This window comes from Pongo pygmaeus, chromosome X (genome assembly GCF_028885625.2).
Source record: "Pongo pygmaeus isolate AG05252 chromosome X, NHGRI_mPonPyg2-v2.0_pri, whole genome shotgun sequence".
NCBI lineage: Eukaryota > Metazoa > Chordata > Mammalia > Primates > Hominidae > Pongo > Pongo pygmaeus.
Genome location: NC_072396.2, coordinates 112,697,246 through 112,711,022, shown reverse-complemented (window position 1 = coordinate 112,711,022; position 13,777 = coordinate 112,697,246). Strand labels below are relative to the sequence as shown.

Below are 13,777 nucleotides of genomic sequence, written 5' to 3'. Positions count from 1 at the left end.
AATAAAATACTGGCAAACCGAATCCAACAGCACATCAAAAACCTTATCCACCATGATCAAGTGGGCTTCATCCCTGGGATGCAAGGCTGGTTCAACATACGCAAATCAATAAATGTAATCCAGCATATAAACAGAACCAAAGACAAAAACCACATGATTATCTCAATAGATGCAGAAAAGGCCTTTGACAAAATTCAACAGCCCTTCAGGCTAAAAACTCTCAATAAATTAGGTATTGATGGGACATATCTCAAAATAATAAGAGCTATTTATGACAAACCCACAGCCAATATCATACTGAATGGGCAAAAACTGGAAGCATTCCCTTTGAAAACTGGCACAAGACAGGGATGCCCTCTTTCACCACTCCTATTCAACATAGTGTTGGACGTTCTGGCCAGGGCAATCAGGCAGGAGAAAGAAATAAAGGGTATTCAATTAGGAAAAGAGGAAGTCAAGTTGTCCCTGTTTGCAGATGACATGATTGTATATCTAGAAAACCCCATTGTCTCAGCCTAAAATCTCCTTAAGCTGATAAGCAACTTCAGCAAAGTCTCAGGATACAAAATCAATGTGCAAAAATCACAAGCCTTCTTATACACCAGTAACAGACAAACAGAGAGCCAAATCATGAGTGAACTCCCATTCACAATTGCTTTGAAGAGAATAAAACACCTAGGAATCCAACTTACAAGGGATGTGAAGGACCTCTTCAAGGAGAACTACAAACCACTGCTCAACGAAATAAAAGAGGATACAAACAAATGGAAGAACATTCCATGCTCATGGATAGGAAGAATCAATATTGTGAAAATGGCCATACTGCCCAAGGTAATTTATAGATTCAGTGCCATCCCCATCAATCTACCAATGACTTTCTTCACAGAATTGGAAAAAACTACTTTAAAGTTCATATGGAACCAAAAAAGAGCCCGCATTGCCAAGTCAATCCTAAGCCAAAAGAACAAAGCTGGAGGCATCATGCTACCTGACTTCAAACTATACTACAAGCCTACAGTAACCAAAACAGCATGGTACTGGTACCAAAACAGAGATATAGACCAATGGAACAGAACAGAGCCCTCAGAAATAATACCACACATCTACCACTGTCTGATCTTTCACAAATCTGACAAAAACAAGCAATGGGGAAAGGATTCCCTATTTAATAAATGGTGCTGGGAAAACTGGCTAGCCACATGTAGAAAGCTGAAACTGGATCCCTTCCTTACTCCTTATACAAAAATTAATTCAAAATGGATTAAAGACTTAAATGTTAGACCTAAAAGCATAAAAACCCTGTAAGAAAACCTAGGCAATACCATTCAGGACATAGGCATTGGCAAGGACTTCATGTCTAAAACACCAAAAGCAATGGCAACAAAAGCCAAAATAGACAAATGGGATCTCATTAAACTAAAGAGCTTCTGCACAGCAAAAGAAACCACCATCAGAGTGAACAGGCAACCTACAGAATGGGAGAAAATTTTTGCAATCTACTCATCTAACAAAGGGCTAATATCGAGAATCTACAAAGAACTCAAACATATTTACAAGAAAAAAACAAACAACCCCATCAACAGGTGGGCGAAGGATATGAACAGACACTTCTCAAAGAAGACATTTATGCAGCCAAAAGACACATGAAAAAATGCTCATCATCACTGGCCATCAGAGAAATGCAAATCAAAACCACAATGAGATACCATCTCACACCAGTTAGAATGGTGATCATTAAAAAGTCAGGAAACAACAGGTGCTGGAGAGGATGTGGAGAAATAGGAACACTTTTACACTGTTGGTGGGACTGTAAACTGGTTCAACCATTGTGGAAGACAGTGTGGCGATTCCTCAGGGATCTAGAACTAGAAATATCATTTGACCCAGCCATCCCATTACTGGGTATATACCCAAAGGTTTATAAATCATGCTGCTATAAAGACATATGTACATGTATATTTATTGCAGCACTATTCACAATAGCAAATGTCCAACAATGATAGACTGGATTAAGAAAATGTGGCACATATACACCATGGAATACTAGGCAGCCATAAAAAATGATGAGTTCTTGTCCTTTGTAGGGACATGGATGAAGCTGGAAACCATCATTCTCAGCAAACTATCACAAGGACAAAAAACCAAACACTGCATGTTCTCACTCATAGGTGGGAATTGAACAATGAGAACACTTGGACACAGGAAGGGAGACATCACACACCGGGGCCTGTTGTGGGGTGGGGGGTGGGGGGAGGGATAGCATTAGGAGATATACCTAATGTAAATGACAAGTTAATGGGTGCAGCACACCAACATGGCACATGTATACATATGTAATAAGCCTGCACATTGTTCACATGTACCCTAGAACTTAAAGTATAATAAAAAAATAATAATTAAATAAAATACAGTTTCCATTACTCTGTTGTGATTCCTTATTTGGTCACACATCATGAGGAGATTTTCCTTTTCTATTTTCTGCTTTAAGTCATAGTCTACAAATTCCAACATCTGTGTTAGTTCAGGGTTGGTTTTCATTGATTGGTCTTTTTCTTGACTGTAGATCACTTTTACTTGGTAAGTTTTAATTGCATACTGGACATTGTAGGTAATATGGAAAGATTCTGGATTCTCTTAACTTCCTCTGAAGAGTATTGATTAAACTTCTATTTTAAGAAATAGTATAGTTAACTCAGCTGAACTTGAACTTAAAACTCCATTCTCCTTTCAACGGACAATGGTTAAATCTATTCTCAGTTATTGCAGACTTCCAGCTGTTCCTTTTTGCTGGGTTGTATAAACCTTCCTCTATAGCTATAAACTTCAGGATTCAAGCAAGAATTTGGATGGAATCTATAAGCAATTTTTTGAGCTCTTTCCAATGTGTTTCCCTACATTCCAGTATATCCCCCTTCACTTTTCAGCCATTCTGGCATCCTCAACTCTGTCTGCTGACTCAAGCCAGTAAGACCATGGGTTTTTGTCTGGGTTTTAGCCTTCCTTTGCCATGCAGACGAAGAGCTGTACTCAGGGGAAAAGCCATATAAATGCAAATATGCCCAGTGTATTTCTTTTCTTTCATGTGTGAAGTCCTCTCCTCTTTTTCCTTTGGTTATTTTCTTGTACTATCAAGTAGCTGTTATATTTTGTCCAGAGTATTCCATTCTTATCTCAAGAAAAGTTAATCTGATAAACATCACTCTACTATTATATGAAGTTAATCCCTCTTGGTATTTTCACCACTACAGAAAGCACCCTTACTGCCAAACTACTCCCATCAAACTAATGTTACTCAAATAAGTGTTCTGCAGAAGACTATCCAATTAATATTAATAGCTGCTCTGTTAGGGGGAAAGTCTATAACATGGTCAAACAGGGCTTGGAAATGTAGCATTACAAAACAAACAAATAGGTTTCTTTGCTCCAGAACTTTTTAGAATGTCTAGTATGTTAACGTACCTTCTATACCTCTAAGTAGATTATGCCCTAGACATACTGTCCTAAACTGCTTCATATATAATTAGCAGCATTCACTCATTCATTCAAAAATATTGAGCCCCAAAGAGTGGAGACAAGAGTATGATCCCATCGCCTAGTATAACTCTCTTTAGGCTATAATTCGCTATCTCTTTTTTTATTTGATAATATTAATGTCATTCACTGACAGTGGTTAGGCTTATGCTATATAATCTTCACCAATACTTACTTTGTAATCATAATATCTGTACAATAGGAGATGTTGCTGTGGAAAAAGTAAGATAGAAATAAACATTCAGCTGGGCATGGTGGCTCATGCCTGGAATCCCCTGCCAAGGTGGGCAGATCACTTGAGGCCAGGAGTTTGAGACCAGCCTAGCCAACATGGCGAAACCCCATCTCTACTAAAAATACAAAAATAAGCCAGGCATGGTGCAGCATGCCTGCAATCCCAGCTACTTGGGAGGCTGAGGCATGAGAACTGCTTGAACCCAGGAGGCGGAGGTTGCAGTGAGCTTTGATTGTGACACTGCACTCCAGCCTGGGTGACAGAGCAAGACCGTGTCTCAAAAACAAAAACAAAAAAAAACAAAAAAAAAGACGTTCATCTATTATTAACCTGCATAGACTAGATAAAAATACATGATATTGCCTGGTATCTGGCAGAGATTAGTAGCTTGATAAATGTTTAGTTTCCTTCTTAAGTGTTTTTCCCCTGTCTTTGCCTATTAAGTAAGTCAGCGCCTTCAACAAGACCAATCAGAGTTTGGCAGATTATAGCTCTCAGGCCAAATGCAGATATTAAAGGACCCCAACACTTACCCAAAGGTAGCCATTGAGCTAGGGTTTCTGCACTATAGTCCCTTCTGTGGTCGCCAGAAATATGTTACAGGAAAGGGGTCCTGATCCAGACCCCAAGAGGCTCATGTTCTATGATCCAAGAGCTAAGAATATTTTTAAGTCACTTTTAAAGGTCTATTTATATAAATAAGTTAAGAATATATGACAGAAACTGATGTGTCCCATAAATCCTAAAATGTTTGCTATATGGCCTTTTACAGAAAATCTTTGCTGACCTTAAGATATAATCTACTCCTTATAAGCTCTTTAAAATAAGCAGTACAATAGGATTCATTTCACTTACTTAAGTACTGAGATAGAAGCCCTGTTTCTTAAAAAAATATTTATTAAAAACATTAGTTTACGGGCTTTACTAAATTTTCAAATGCCAATCTAAGACCTCACCTTTTCCCCTTTTATGCCACTGCAGTCACACTTTGATCCTGGAGAACACCCATAGCAAGCCTATAAGGAAGAGAAAGAGGGAAAAAAATAATTAAATATGAACCCAAAAATCAGACTCTGACTTACAGCTCAACTGAAATCAACAATCCAAACTTGAAAGATAAATACCAGAAAAATATCTGAAAAGATATATGAAATTGCAAATAACAGTTACCTCTCAGAAAGCTTGCACCATTTATTATATACACTTCTGTCTGAACTTTTCAAAATGAGCAAACATAACTTTTATAATTTTAAAGTGAAAAATATCATTTTACAAGACATTAAAAATGAGACATCTCTCAATAAAGGCTAAGATGGAAAGCTACACCATCTTCTACTTACAACAACAAAAACCCATGCACATATATTCACATATAAAGTACAGAAATACATTCCAAAGTTAATTATTCTTACATTAACAGCCATTTGGGGTTATCACTACCCTTTACCTCTTCATTAATGCATGAGTGTTGATAGTATGCACAATCTAAAATATGTTAAAAATGGAAAAGAAATTCATACAACTTCCCTATAATATGATTTGCCACATGTCCAAACTCTCAGGAACTCTCCTTTTTTTTCTTCTAACATTGCTTGTAAAAAATTACCTCTCACTCTGTATTAGCAATGACCTTGGCAACTAGACAACAATGCCTACCACTTCAAGTCACTTGTTTCTCTCCATTCATGAGCAATCATGGAGCATAAAATATATAACACTATCTTTTACCACCTTCCTTTCTTTTCTTTGCTCCTACTCCTTCATCACTAATAATAGCTCAGTCTCTAACAGCTTTACCATAAATGCTGCTCCCACAGTCTAGATGTTCTAAACAGGCATTCAATCATATTAGGAATTGAGGTCCTCAAGCCAGAAAAATATCCTCCTCTAAAATAGAAAACCTATAGAGGAAAAGAATACAGTATGTGACTTCTGCCATTCAGTACTATCCTTTACTCTTAGAAAATGAACCGCTTAGAAAAACAAGTTAGTTTAATATACATGGATAGCTCAGTGTTTATTTAGGAGGTGGCATTCTTTTCATCAGATAGATATCAGACTGAGTTACTGAAACCTTCATGTGACATAAATACCAAATAATGCCCATCAACCTTGAGAGCCTTTGATATAAAATACCTTAGCCTGCTGCTCAGCATTCCATGATTTCCTTTACTCTAGTCACTACCAAAGTACCCTTCTCAGCCCTTTTGAAAGTACTGACCTTATCCTTCTGGTCAGAACTCCTAACTAACTCAGCTGCAACTAGAAGTCACCTTCATGCTGAAACCTCTTTTCCTGATTATAAAAGCAAACTACAATGGCTTGATGTTGGAGTAATCTCTCACTCACACTACAAGAGGCTGCTCCAGTGAAAGCTGTGCTCCTGACACTTCAAACAGAAAGTCTGTTATGCCACTATTATTTATTATTCATAGATGTTTGGGGGTTATATACTGATTTTAGTATTTTACACTAACTACACTACAGATTAAATAGGCTTATTCAGACTTACTCTTTCATCAAACATGAATTTAATAGTACTAGAGGCCAGAAAAATTGTTAGTCACTAGACTTCTAAGATGAGTAACACACAGCTCCCTCCAACATGTGTAACTAATTCAAGAAATACTTATTGATCACCTGTTATGTGACAGCCACTATGTTATGTTAGGTGCAGGTAGAAGTACAAAGTACATCATTGCTCTCTAATGGGAAGGATGAACCCATCTACAAAAAATTATATTACAATGTGCAGGAAACAGAGGTTAATTAAAAATATATAATACTTTTGTGCAAACATTTATGTTCCAGACTATGGATTTTATAAAATTTAGGAGATACCGTTTCACAAGAAGATACTGATTCACAAGTTCACAAGACAGTAACTGTCAACAGTCGTAGTCCCTGAATTAAATTGTGCATATTGTCAACACTCATGCATTAATGGAGAGGTAAAGAGTAGTGATAACCCCAAATGGCTGTTAATGTAAGAATAATTAACATCTGACACTGAAATGCATGTCTGAACTTTATATGTGAATATATGTGCACAGGTTTTTGTTGTTGCAAGTAGAAGACAGTATAGCTTTCCATCTTCAGCCTTTATTGAGAGATCTTCTTCTTTTAAATACAAATTAAGCTCCTAAAAATAATGCAAAGCAATAGCCTGACAGGATTTCATTGATATGAACAAGTTTCTATGTGACCTTTCTTTATAATTGCATTTTGACTTCTCAGTATCCAACAATAGTCCCTAACTCCTAATATAATTTATAAACAAGCAAAACCTTAAATACTCCCGCATGTCATTTTACAAGTAATTTTGCATAATTTTTTGCAATTTTTTATTAACATGTAGCTTTACTTTAGAGAGAACACAGACTAAAACAGTTGTGAATTATAGATAAATGTGTTTAAATTCAATTTAAAATTTTAATTTATATTCTATTTATTCCACCTAGGTTATGAGAATGACTCTGGTACTTATAGGTTAAAACAAAACAGGCAATTGTAATACGCACACCAACCACTAGATGCCACTTTCTATACAGTTATAACAGTGGCGCCCACAAGGAGATAGCCCCAGTTTGACATCTGGTTAATGGAACAATTTGTTTTTTTACCAACATCTATTAATATTGATTAGGTGTCTAATAAACACAAGCACAACAATAGTTCTATGAGTTGTACAAAAGTAGATGTAGGTGCTGCCTTTAAGGAACTTCCAATCTAGGTTTTTTGTTAAGTAACTAGGTATTTTATTTTTTAAGTAACTGGGTATTTTCAGGACATATGAAAAGAATATCAAAATACAACGGAATAATGATACAGCGGTATATCATAAGTCTAGTTCAGAAGTTGAATCATTTGACCATGGACAAATCATTTCCATACTCTTGGGCTGTTTTCTCATTTGTAAAATGGCATACATAGACAATATGATCTCCTTAGGTAGCTTCCAGATTTCCCTCTCTGTGATTCTGTAGGATTTGCCAGGTAAAAATGAGTGGTATAGACAATAATTTCTATCAAAGTTAAGAAAAACAGTTCCCTTGAGCCTGAAAGTATTGACAAAGGCTCTGTGAAGAAAGTGAATACCTGGACTTCATCTTGGAAGGACAGACAGAAAGCTACCTTGAGGAAAAATTGCCTTGCTAAGCATGATTAAAACATAAAATTGATTGGGGCAAAGAAGTAAAATGAACATTAAGTATCTCAGTCTAAAAGGCTAAGTTCGTATGAAAAAAACTGATTCTTCAAAATCACTGAAGATGAAAGAAGCAAGAAAATGATGAAACTACAGTAATATTTTAAATTTTTATTGTGGGAGAAAGTAATAAATGAGTAAGGAAAGTTTTGTATTATCACACAGTAAAACACATCACAACACTACAATAATTAAAATAGTATGGTATTCAGTTAACAAAAATAGGAAGACCAGAAACAGATTTACACATGCACATGCGCACACACGCACACACACAAACTACTATATGATAAAAGTTGACATGTAAAATAGATGTGAAAACAATGAATTTTTCAACATATGGTGCTAGAATAAATATAAAAAATAATAAATTTAGATCTCATGCTACTACAATTAAAACAGCAGATATTAGACTTAAAAGTACAAATAAAAACAAATTCTGTATGAATTAGGGTCACCTAAAGAACCTCACAAAAATTCACATACCAGCAACCCATCCTAAAGATTCTTCCAGTAAGCCTGAAGTTGAATAGCAGAATCTGAAATTTTAATAAACATCTCTAAGTAATTTTGATTCAGGTGTTCAAGGAGACACATACTACAAAATAATGGCAGAGAGAAATAAGAAATATTCCAGTAAGGTGGCTAGTTAGGTATCCAGACTGAAATGCTTACTTAAAAAAAAATGCTTGGAAAAAAGTAAAAACTTCTTCCTAAAAGCATCAAAGGGAAGCACAGTAGGATTTATCAAACCAAAATCTAGGGAAAACCAAAAAATGAACTGACCAATGAAACTACTTTTTCCTGGAGGACATTTGCCAAACTTGGATAATTTTCGGGTTTTGTTTTATAATTTCTTTTACTGTAACGGTGTACCACGCATAAATGTACCTCACAATCCCACACCCAGGGAGGTGGAAGAAAAGATCTCTTGGTGCTTAGCAGAGAAGTACAGGAAAAAAAACCCTTAAAAAACTCACCACAAACTGGCCAGATTTGCAATCCAAATTAGCATTACCTGAGTGGACTCTGACTGCATTGACCTTCTAGAGGCTGGGCAAAAATACATACAAACTCTACGTAGAAAAAACATGCCTTCACAGTAAACTTCAAATAATTCTAATGAATCATGTTTTAAAGGAAGATGAGATTTCCTAATTAAAAACCATTAAGCATACAAGAAAAAAAAACATAAGCAAAAACCAAAAGAAACATATGACAACAGAAAGTACTCACTAAATATTTCAGACATTGGAATTATCAGATAAAAAATATATACTAACTATCTTTACAATTATAAAAGAATTTTTCTAACTTAAAAATAATAAAGGGAGCCAGCCAGCAATTGTATGAAAATGACATAGCTCAATTGAAATAAAATACAAATTCTAGAAGTAAAAGCTATAGTAATTGAAATTTAAAACTCAATGGATGGGCTTCACAACAGACTAGATAGAGCTGAAGAGAGACAGAATAAAGATAAAAGACTTAGTAAAGCTAAAAATAAATTATATATAATGTGGCATAGAGATAAAACATGGAAACTGTGAAATAATCATTAAGAGACATGGAAGAAAGAGTGAGGAAGAATAACATAAAGGAAATTGGGATTCTAGAAGAGGTGAGAGAGGGAATAAAGACAATACTAAAGAGACAATGGCTAAGATTTCTCAAGAAAAATCTACAGATATTTGTGATTCAAGAAACAAAACAGATCGAATGGCATAAAAATAAAACCTGAAACTAGGTGCAGCAGAACATAACTGTATAACATAAAAGTAAAGGAAAGGCCTTAAAAGCATCAAAAAAGACAAGACAGACCGCCTTCAAGAGAGTGAAAATTAACTTACAGATTAGTTCTCAGAAGCAATAATCAAAGCCAGAAGACCACGGAATGACATCTTTAATATGCTAAGAACCCAGTTCTCTTCATCCTCTCCCTCCTTGCCACTTACCCTTCCCAGTCTCTGTTCTCTGTCTTTCCACTCTCTACCTCTATATGGTCAATTTTTTAGCTCCCACATACAAGTGAGAACATGCAATATTTGTCTATCTGTGGCTGGCTTATTTCACTTAAGAGAATGACATCGAGTTCCATCCATGTTGCTGCAAATGACATGTTTTCACTAGTTTTTATGGCAAAGTAGTATTCCATTCTGTATATGTACCACATTTTCTTTATCCATTCACCTGTTGATAAACACTTAGGTTAATTGCATATCTTTGTGATTATGAATACTGCTGCAGTAAACAGGCAAGTGTAGGTATTTCTTTGATATATTGATTTCTTTACCTTTGGATAGATACCCAGTAGTGGAATTGCTGGGTTGTATGGTGATTCTATGTTTAGTTTTTTTTTCTTTCTTTCTCTTTATCTCTCTCTTCCTCTTTCTCTCTTTCTTTCTTTCTTTCTTTCTTTTAAATCTCCATACAGTTTTCTGGTGGCTGTACTAGATTATGTTCACAAAGCATATAAGAGTTCCCTTATTTTTTTTATCCTTGCCAACATCCGTTGTTTTTTGTCTTTTTATTAATAGCCATTTTGACTGGGATAAGATGATATCTCATTGTGATTTTCATCTGCATTTCTCTGATGATTAGCGATGTTGAGCATTTTACATATACCATTTGTATGTCTTTTTTTTTGAGAAATGTCTATTCAGGTCCTTTGCTTACTTTAAACAGGATTAATTGGAGTTTTATTTTGTTTTGTTTGTTTGTTTTTTCCTGTTGAGTTTTTGAGTTCCTTTTGTATTCTCAATATTAGTCCCCTGTCAGATAAATACTTTGCAAAAATTGTCTCCCATTCAACAAGTTGTTCATTCCCTCTGTTGATTGCTTCGTTTGCTATTCAGAAGCTTTTTATTTAATATAGCCCCATTTGTCTATTTTTGTTTTTGTTGCCTGTGCTTTTGAGGTCTTAGTCAAATTCTTTGCCTAGACCAATGTCCAGGAGAGTTCTCCTCTGGAATTTCTTCTAGTAGTTTTATATTTTCAGGTCTTATATTTACATAAAATTTTAGCTTGTTGAATTGCTTAAGTTCCTTGTAGATTCCGGATATTAGACCTTTGTTGGATGCACAGTTCACGAATATTTTCTCCCATTCTGTAGTTTGTCTGTTTACTCTGTTGATAGTTTCTTTTCCTGTGCAAAAGAAGATTTAAGTCTTTAATCCACCCTGAGTTAATTTTTGTATATGGTGAGAAATACGGGTCCAGTTTCATTCTTCTACATGTGGCTATCCAATTTTTCCAGCACCATTTAATGAAGAGGATTACCTTTCCCCAGTGTACGTTCTTGTCAGCTTTGTTGAAGATCAATTGGCTATGAAGATGTGGCTTTATTTCTGGGTTCTCTATTCTGTTCCATTGGTCTATGTTTTCATAACAATATAATGCAGTTTGGGTTACTACAGCCTTGTAATATATTTTGAAGTCAGGTAATGTGATGCCTCCAGCTTTGTTTTTAGGTCAGGGTTGCATTGGCTATTCAGGCTCTTTTTTGGTTTCATATACATTTTAGGATCTTTTTTCTAATTCTGTGAAAAAATGGCATTGGCATTTTGATAGCGATTATGTTGAATGTATAGATTCCTTTGGGCAATATGATCACTTTAACAATATTAATTCTTCTGATCCATGGGTATAAAATATTTTTCCATTTGTTTGTGTCATCTGCATTTCTTTCAACAGTGTTTTGTAGGTTTCCTTGTAGAATCTATCCTCCTTGGTTAAATTTATTCCTATGTATTTTACTTATTTTACCTAATGTAAATGGAATTGCTTTCTTTCTTTCCTGGTTAGATCATTATTGGTGTATAGAAAGGCTACTGATTCTTGTACATTGATTTTGTATCCTGCAACTTAGATAGATATATCAGTAAAGAGGGGCAATTTGACTGCTTTTTTTCCCATTTGGATGCTTTTTTTATTTTTCACTTGCTTGATTGCTCTTACTAGGACCTCCAGTACTATGTTGAATAGGAGTGGTGAAAGTCAACATCCTTGTCTTGTTGCAGTTTTTAGAGGAAAGGATTTCAGCTTTTCTTCATTTAATATGATGTTTGCAGTGGATTTGAAGTATATGGCCTTTATTATGTTAAGATATGTTCCTTCTATGCCTAGTTTGTTGAGAGTTTCAATCACGAAGGGATGTTAAATTTTATCAAATGCCTTTTCTGCATCTATTGAGATGATCATATTGTTTTGTCCTTCAATCCGTTGATGTAATGTATCACATTTATTGATTTGCAAAGGTTGTGCCTTCCTTGCTATAAATCCCAATGGACCATGCGTACTCTATTTTTTGACGTACTGTTGAATTTGATTTGCTAGTATTTTTTAAACTGTTTTTCAATCAATCTTCACCAGGGATATTTGCCAGCAGTTTTCTTGTTTGGTTGAGTCCTTGTCTGATTTTCATATCAGGGTGATGCTGGCCTCCAGGAATGAATTAGGGAGAATTTCCTACCCTTGGATTTTCTGGAATAGCTTCAGGAGGATTGATATTATTTCTGTCTTGTATGATTGTTAGAATTTGGCTGTGTATCCATCTGGTCCTGGGCTTTTCTTCGTAGGGAGAATTTTTATTACTGATTCAATCTCACTACTCATTACTGGCCTGTTCAGGTTTTCTATTTCTTCCTGATTCAATCTTGGTAAGTAGTATATTTCCAGGAATTTATCCATTTCTTCTAGGATTTCCAGTGTGTCAGTGTATAGTTGTCCGTAATAATCTCTGATGATCTTGTGTATTTTTGTGATATCAATTGTAATGTCTTTTTTTCATTTCTGATTTTATTTGGGTCTTTTCTTGGTTAGACTAGCTAGCAGTTTACAAATTTTGTGTATCTTTTCAACGAAGCAGTTTTACATTTTGTTGATCCCTTATGTTTGCTTTTGTAGTCTCTGTTTAGTTCTGCTCTGATCTTTGCTATTTTTTTTTCTTCTGCTAACTTTCGATTTGGTTTGTTCTTGCTTTTCTAGTTCCTTGAGGTGCATTGCTAGATTGTTAAATTTTTATTTTTCTACGTTTTTAATGTAGGCATTTATTGCTCAAAACTTCTCTCATAGCACTATTTTTGCTGAATATGTATGTTGTGTTTACATTTTCACTTCAATAAATTTTTAAATTTCCATCGTAATTTCTTCATTGACCCAGTGGTAACTCAGGAGCACGTTATTTAATTTCCATGTATTTTCAGAGTTTCCAATCTTCCTCTTTGTATTGATTTCTAGTTTTATTCCAAAGTGGTCTGAAAAGAAAACTGATATTATTTCAATATTTAAAATTTGTTGAGACTTATATTGTGGCCTAACACATGATCTATCCTGGAGAATGGTCCATGTATAACTACAGGATGTATATCCTGCAGTTGTTGGGTAGGATGTTTTGTAAATGTCTGTTAGGTTTATTGGGTCTAAAGCCCTATTTATATCCAATGTTTCTTTGTTGATTTTCTGTCTAGATGATGTGTCTAAATGCTGAGAGTGGAGTGTTGAAACCCCCACTTTGATTGTATTGTCATCTATTTCTCTCTTTAGAATATTTGCTTTATGAACCTGGATGCTACAGTATGGGGTGCATATATATTTGGAGTTGTTGTATCTTCTTGCTAGATTGTTCCATTTATCATTATATAATGACCTTCTCTGCCTTTTTTTTTTTAACTGCTCTTGACTTAAACTCTCTTTTATCTGATATAGGTATAGCTATTCCTGCTTACTACTATTTCCCATTTGTATGGAATATCTTTTTCCATCCCTTTACTTTCAGTCTATATGTGTCTTTACTGTTAGGGTGA

The 13,777-nt window shown here is 35.0% G+C and overlaps 1 protein-coding gene across 2 annotated transcripts in view; it reads right to left on the bottom strand.

Annotated features, from left to right (window-relative positions):
* The window catches only part of COL4A5 (collagen type IV alpha 5 chain), a 261,882-nt gene that overhangs the window by 158,057 nt on the left and 90,048 nt on the right, over nt 1–13,777 (bottom strand). For both annotated transcript variants that reach the window (XR_008497119.2, XM_054471834.2), the window contains exon 2: nt 4,723–4,782. Coding sequence is in view for 1 of the 2 variants with exons in the window: in XM_054471834.2 (XP_054327809.1) it covers nt 4,723–4,782 (60 nt within the window). In the remaining variant the exon portion in view is untranslated. The remainder of the gene's footprint in view (nt 1–4,722; nt 4,783–13,777) is intronic.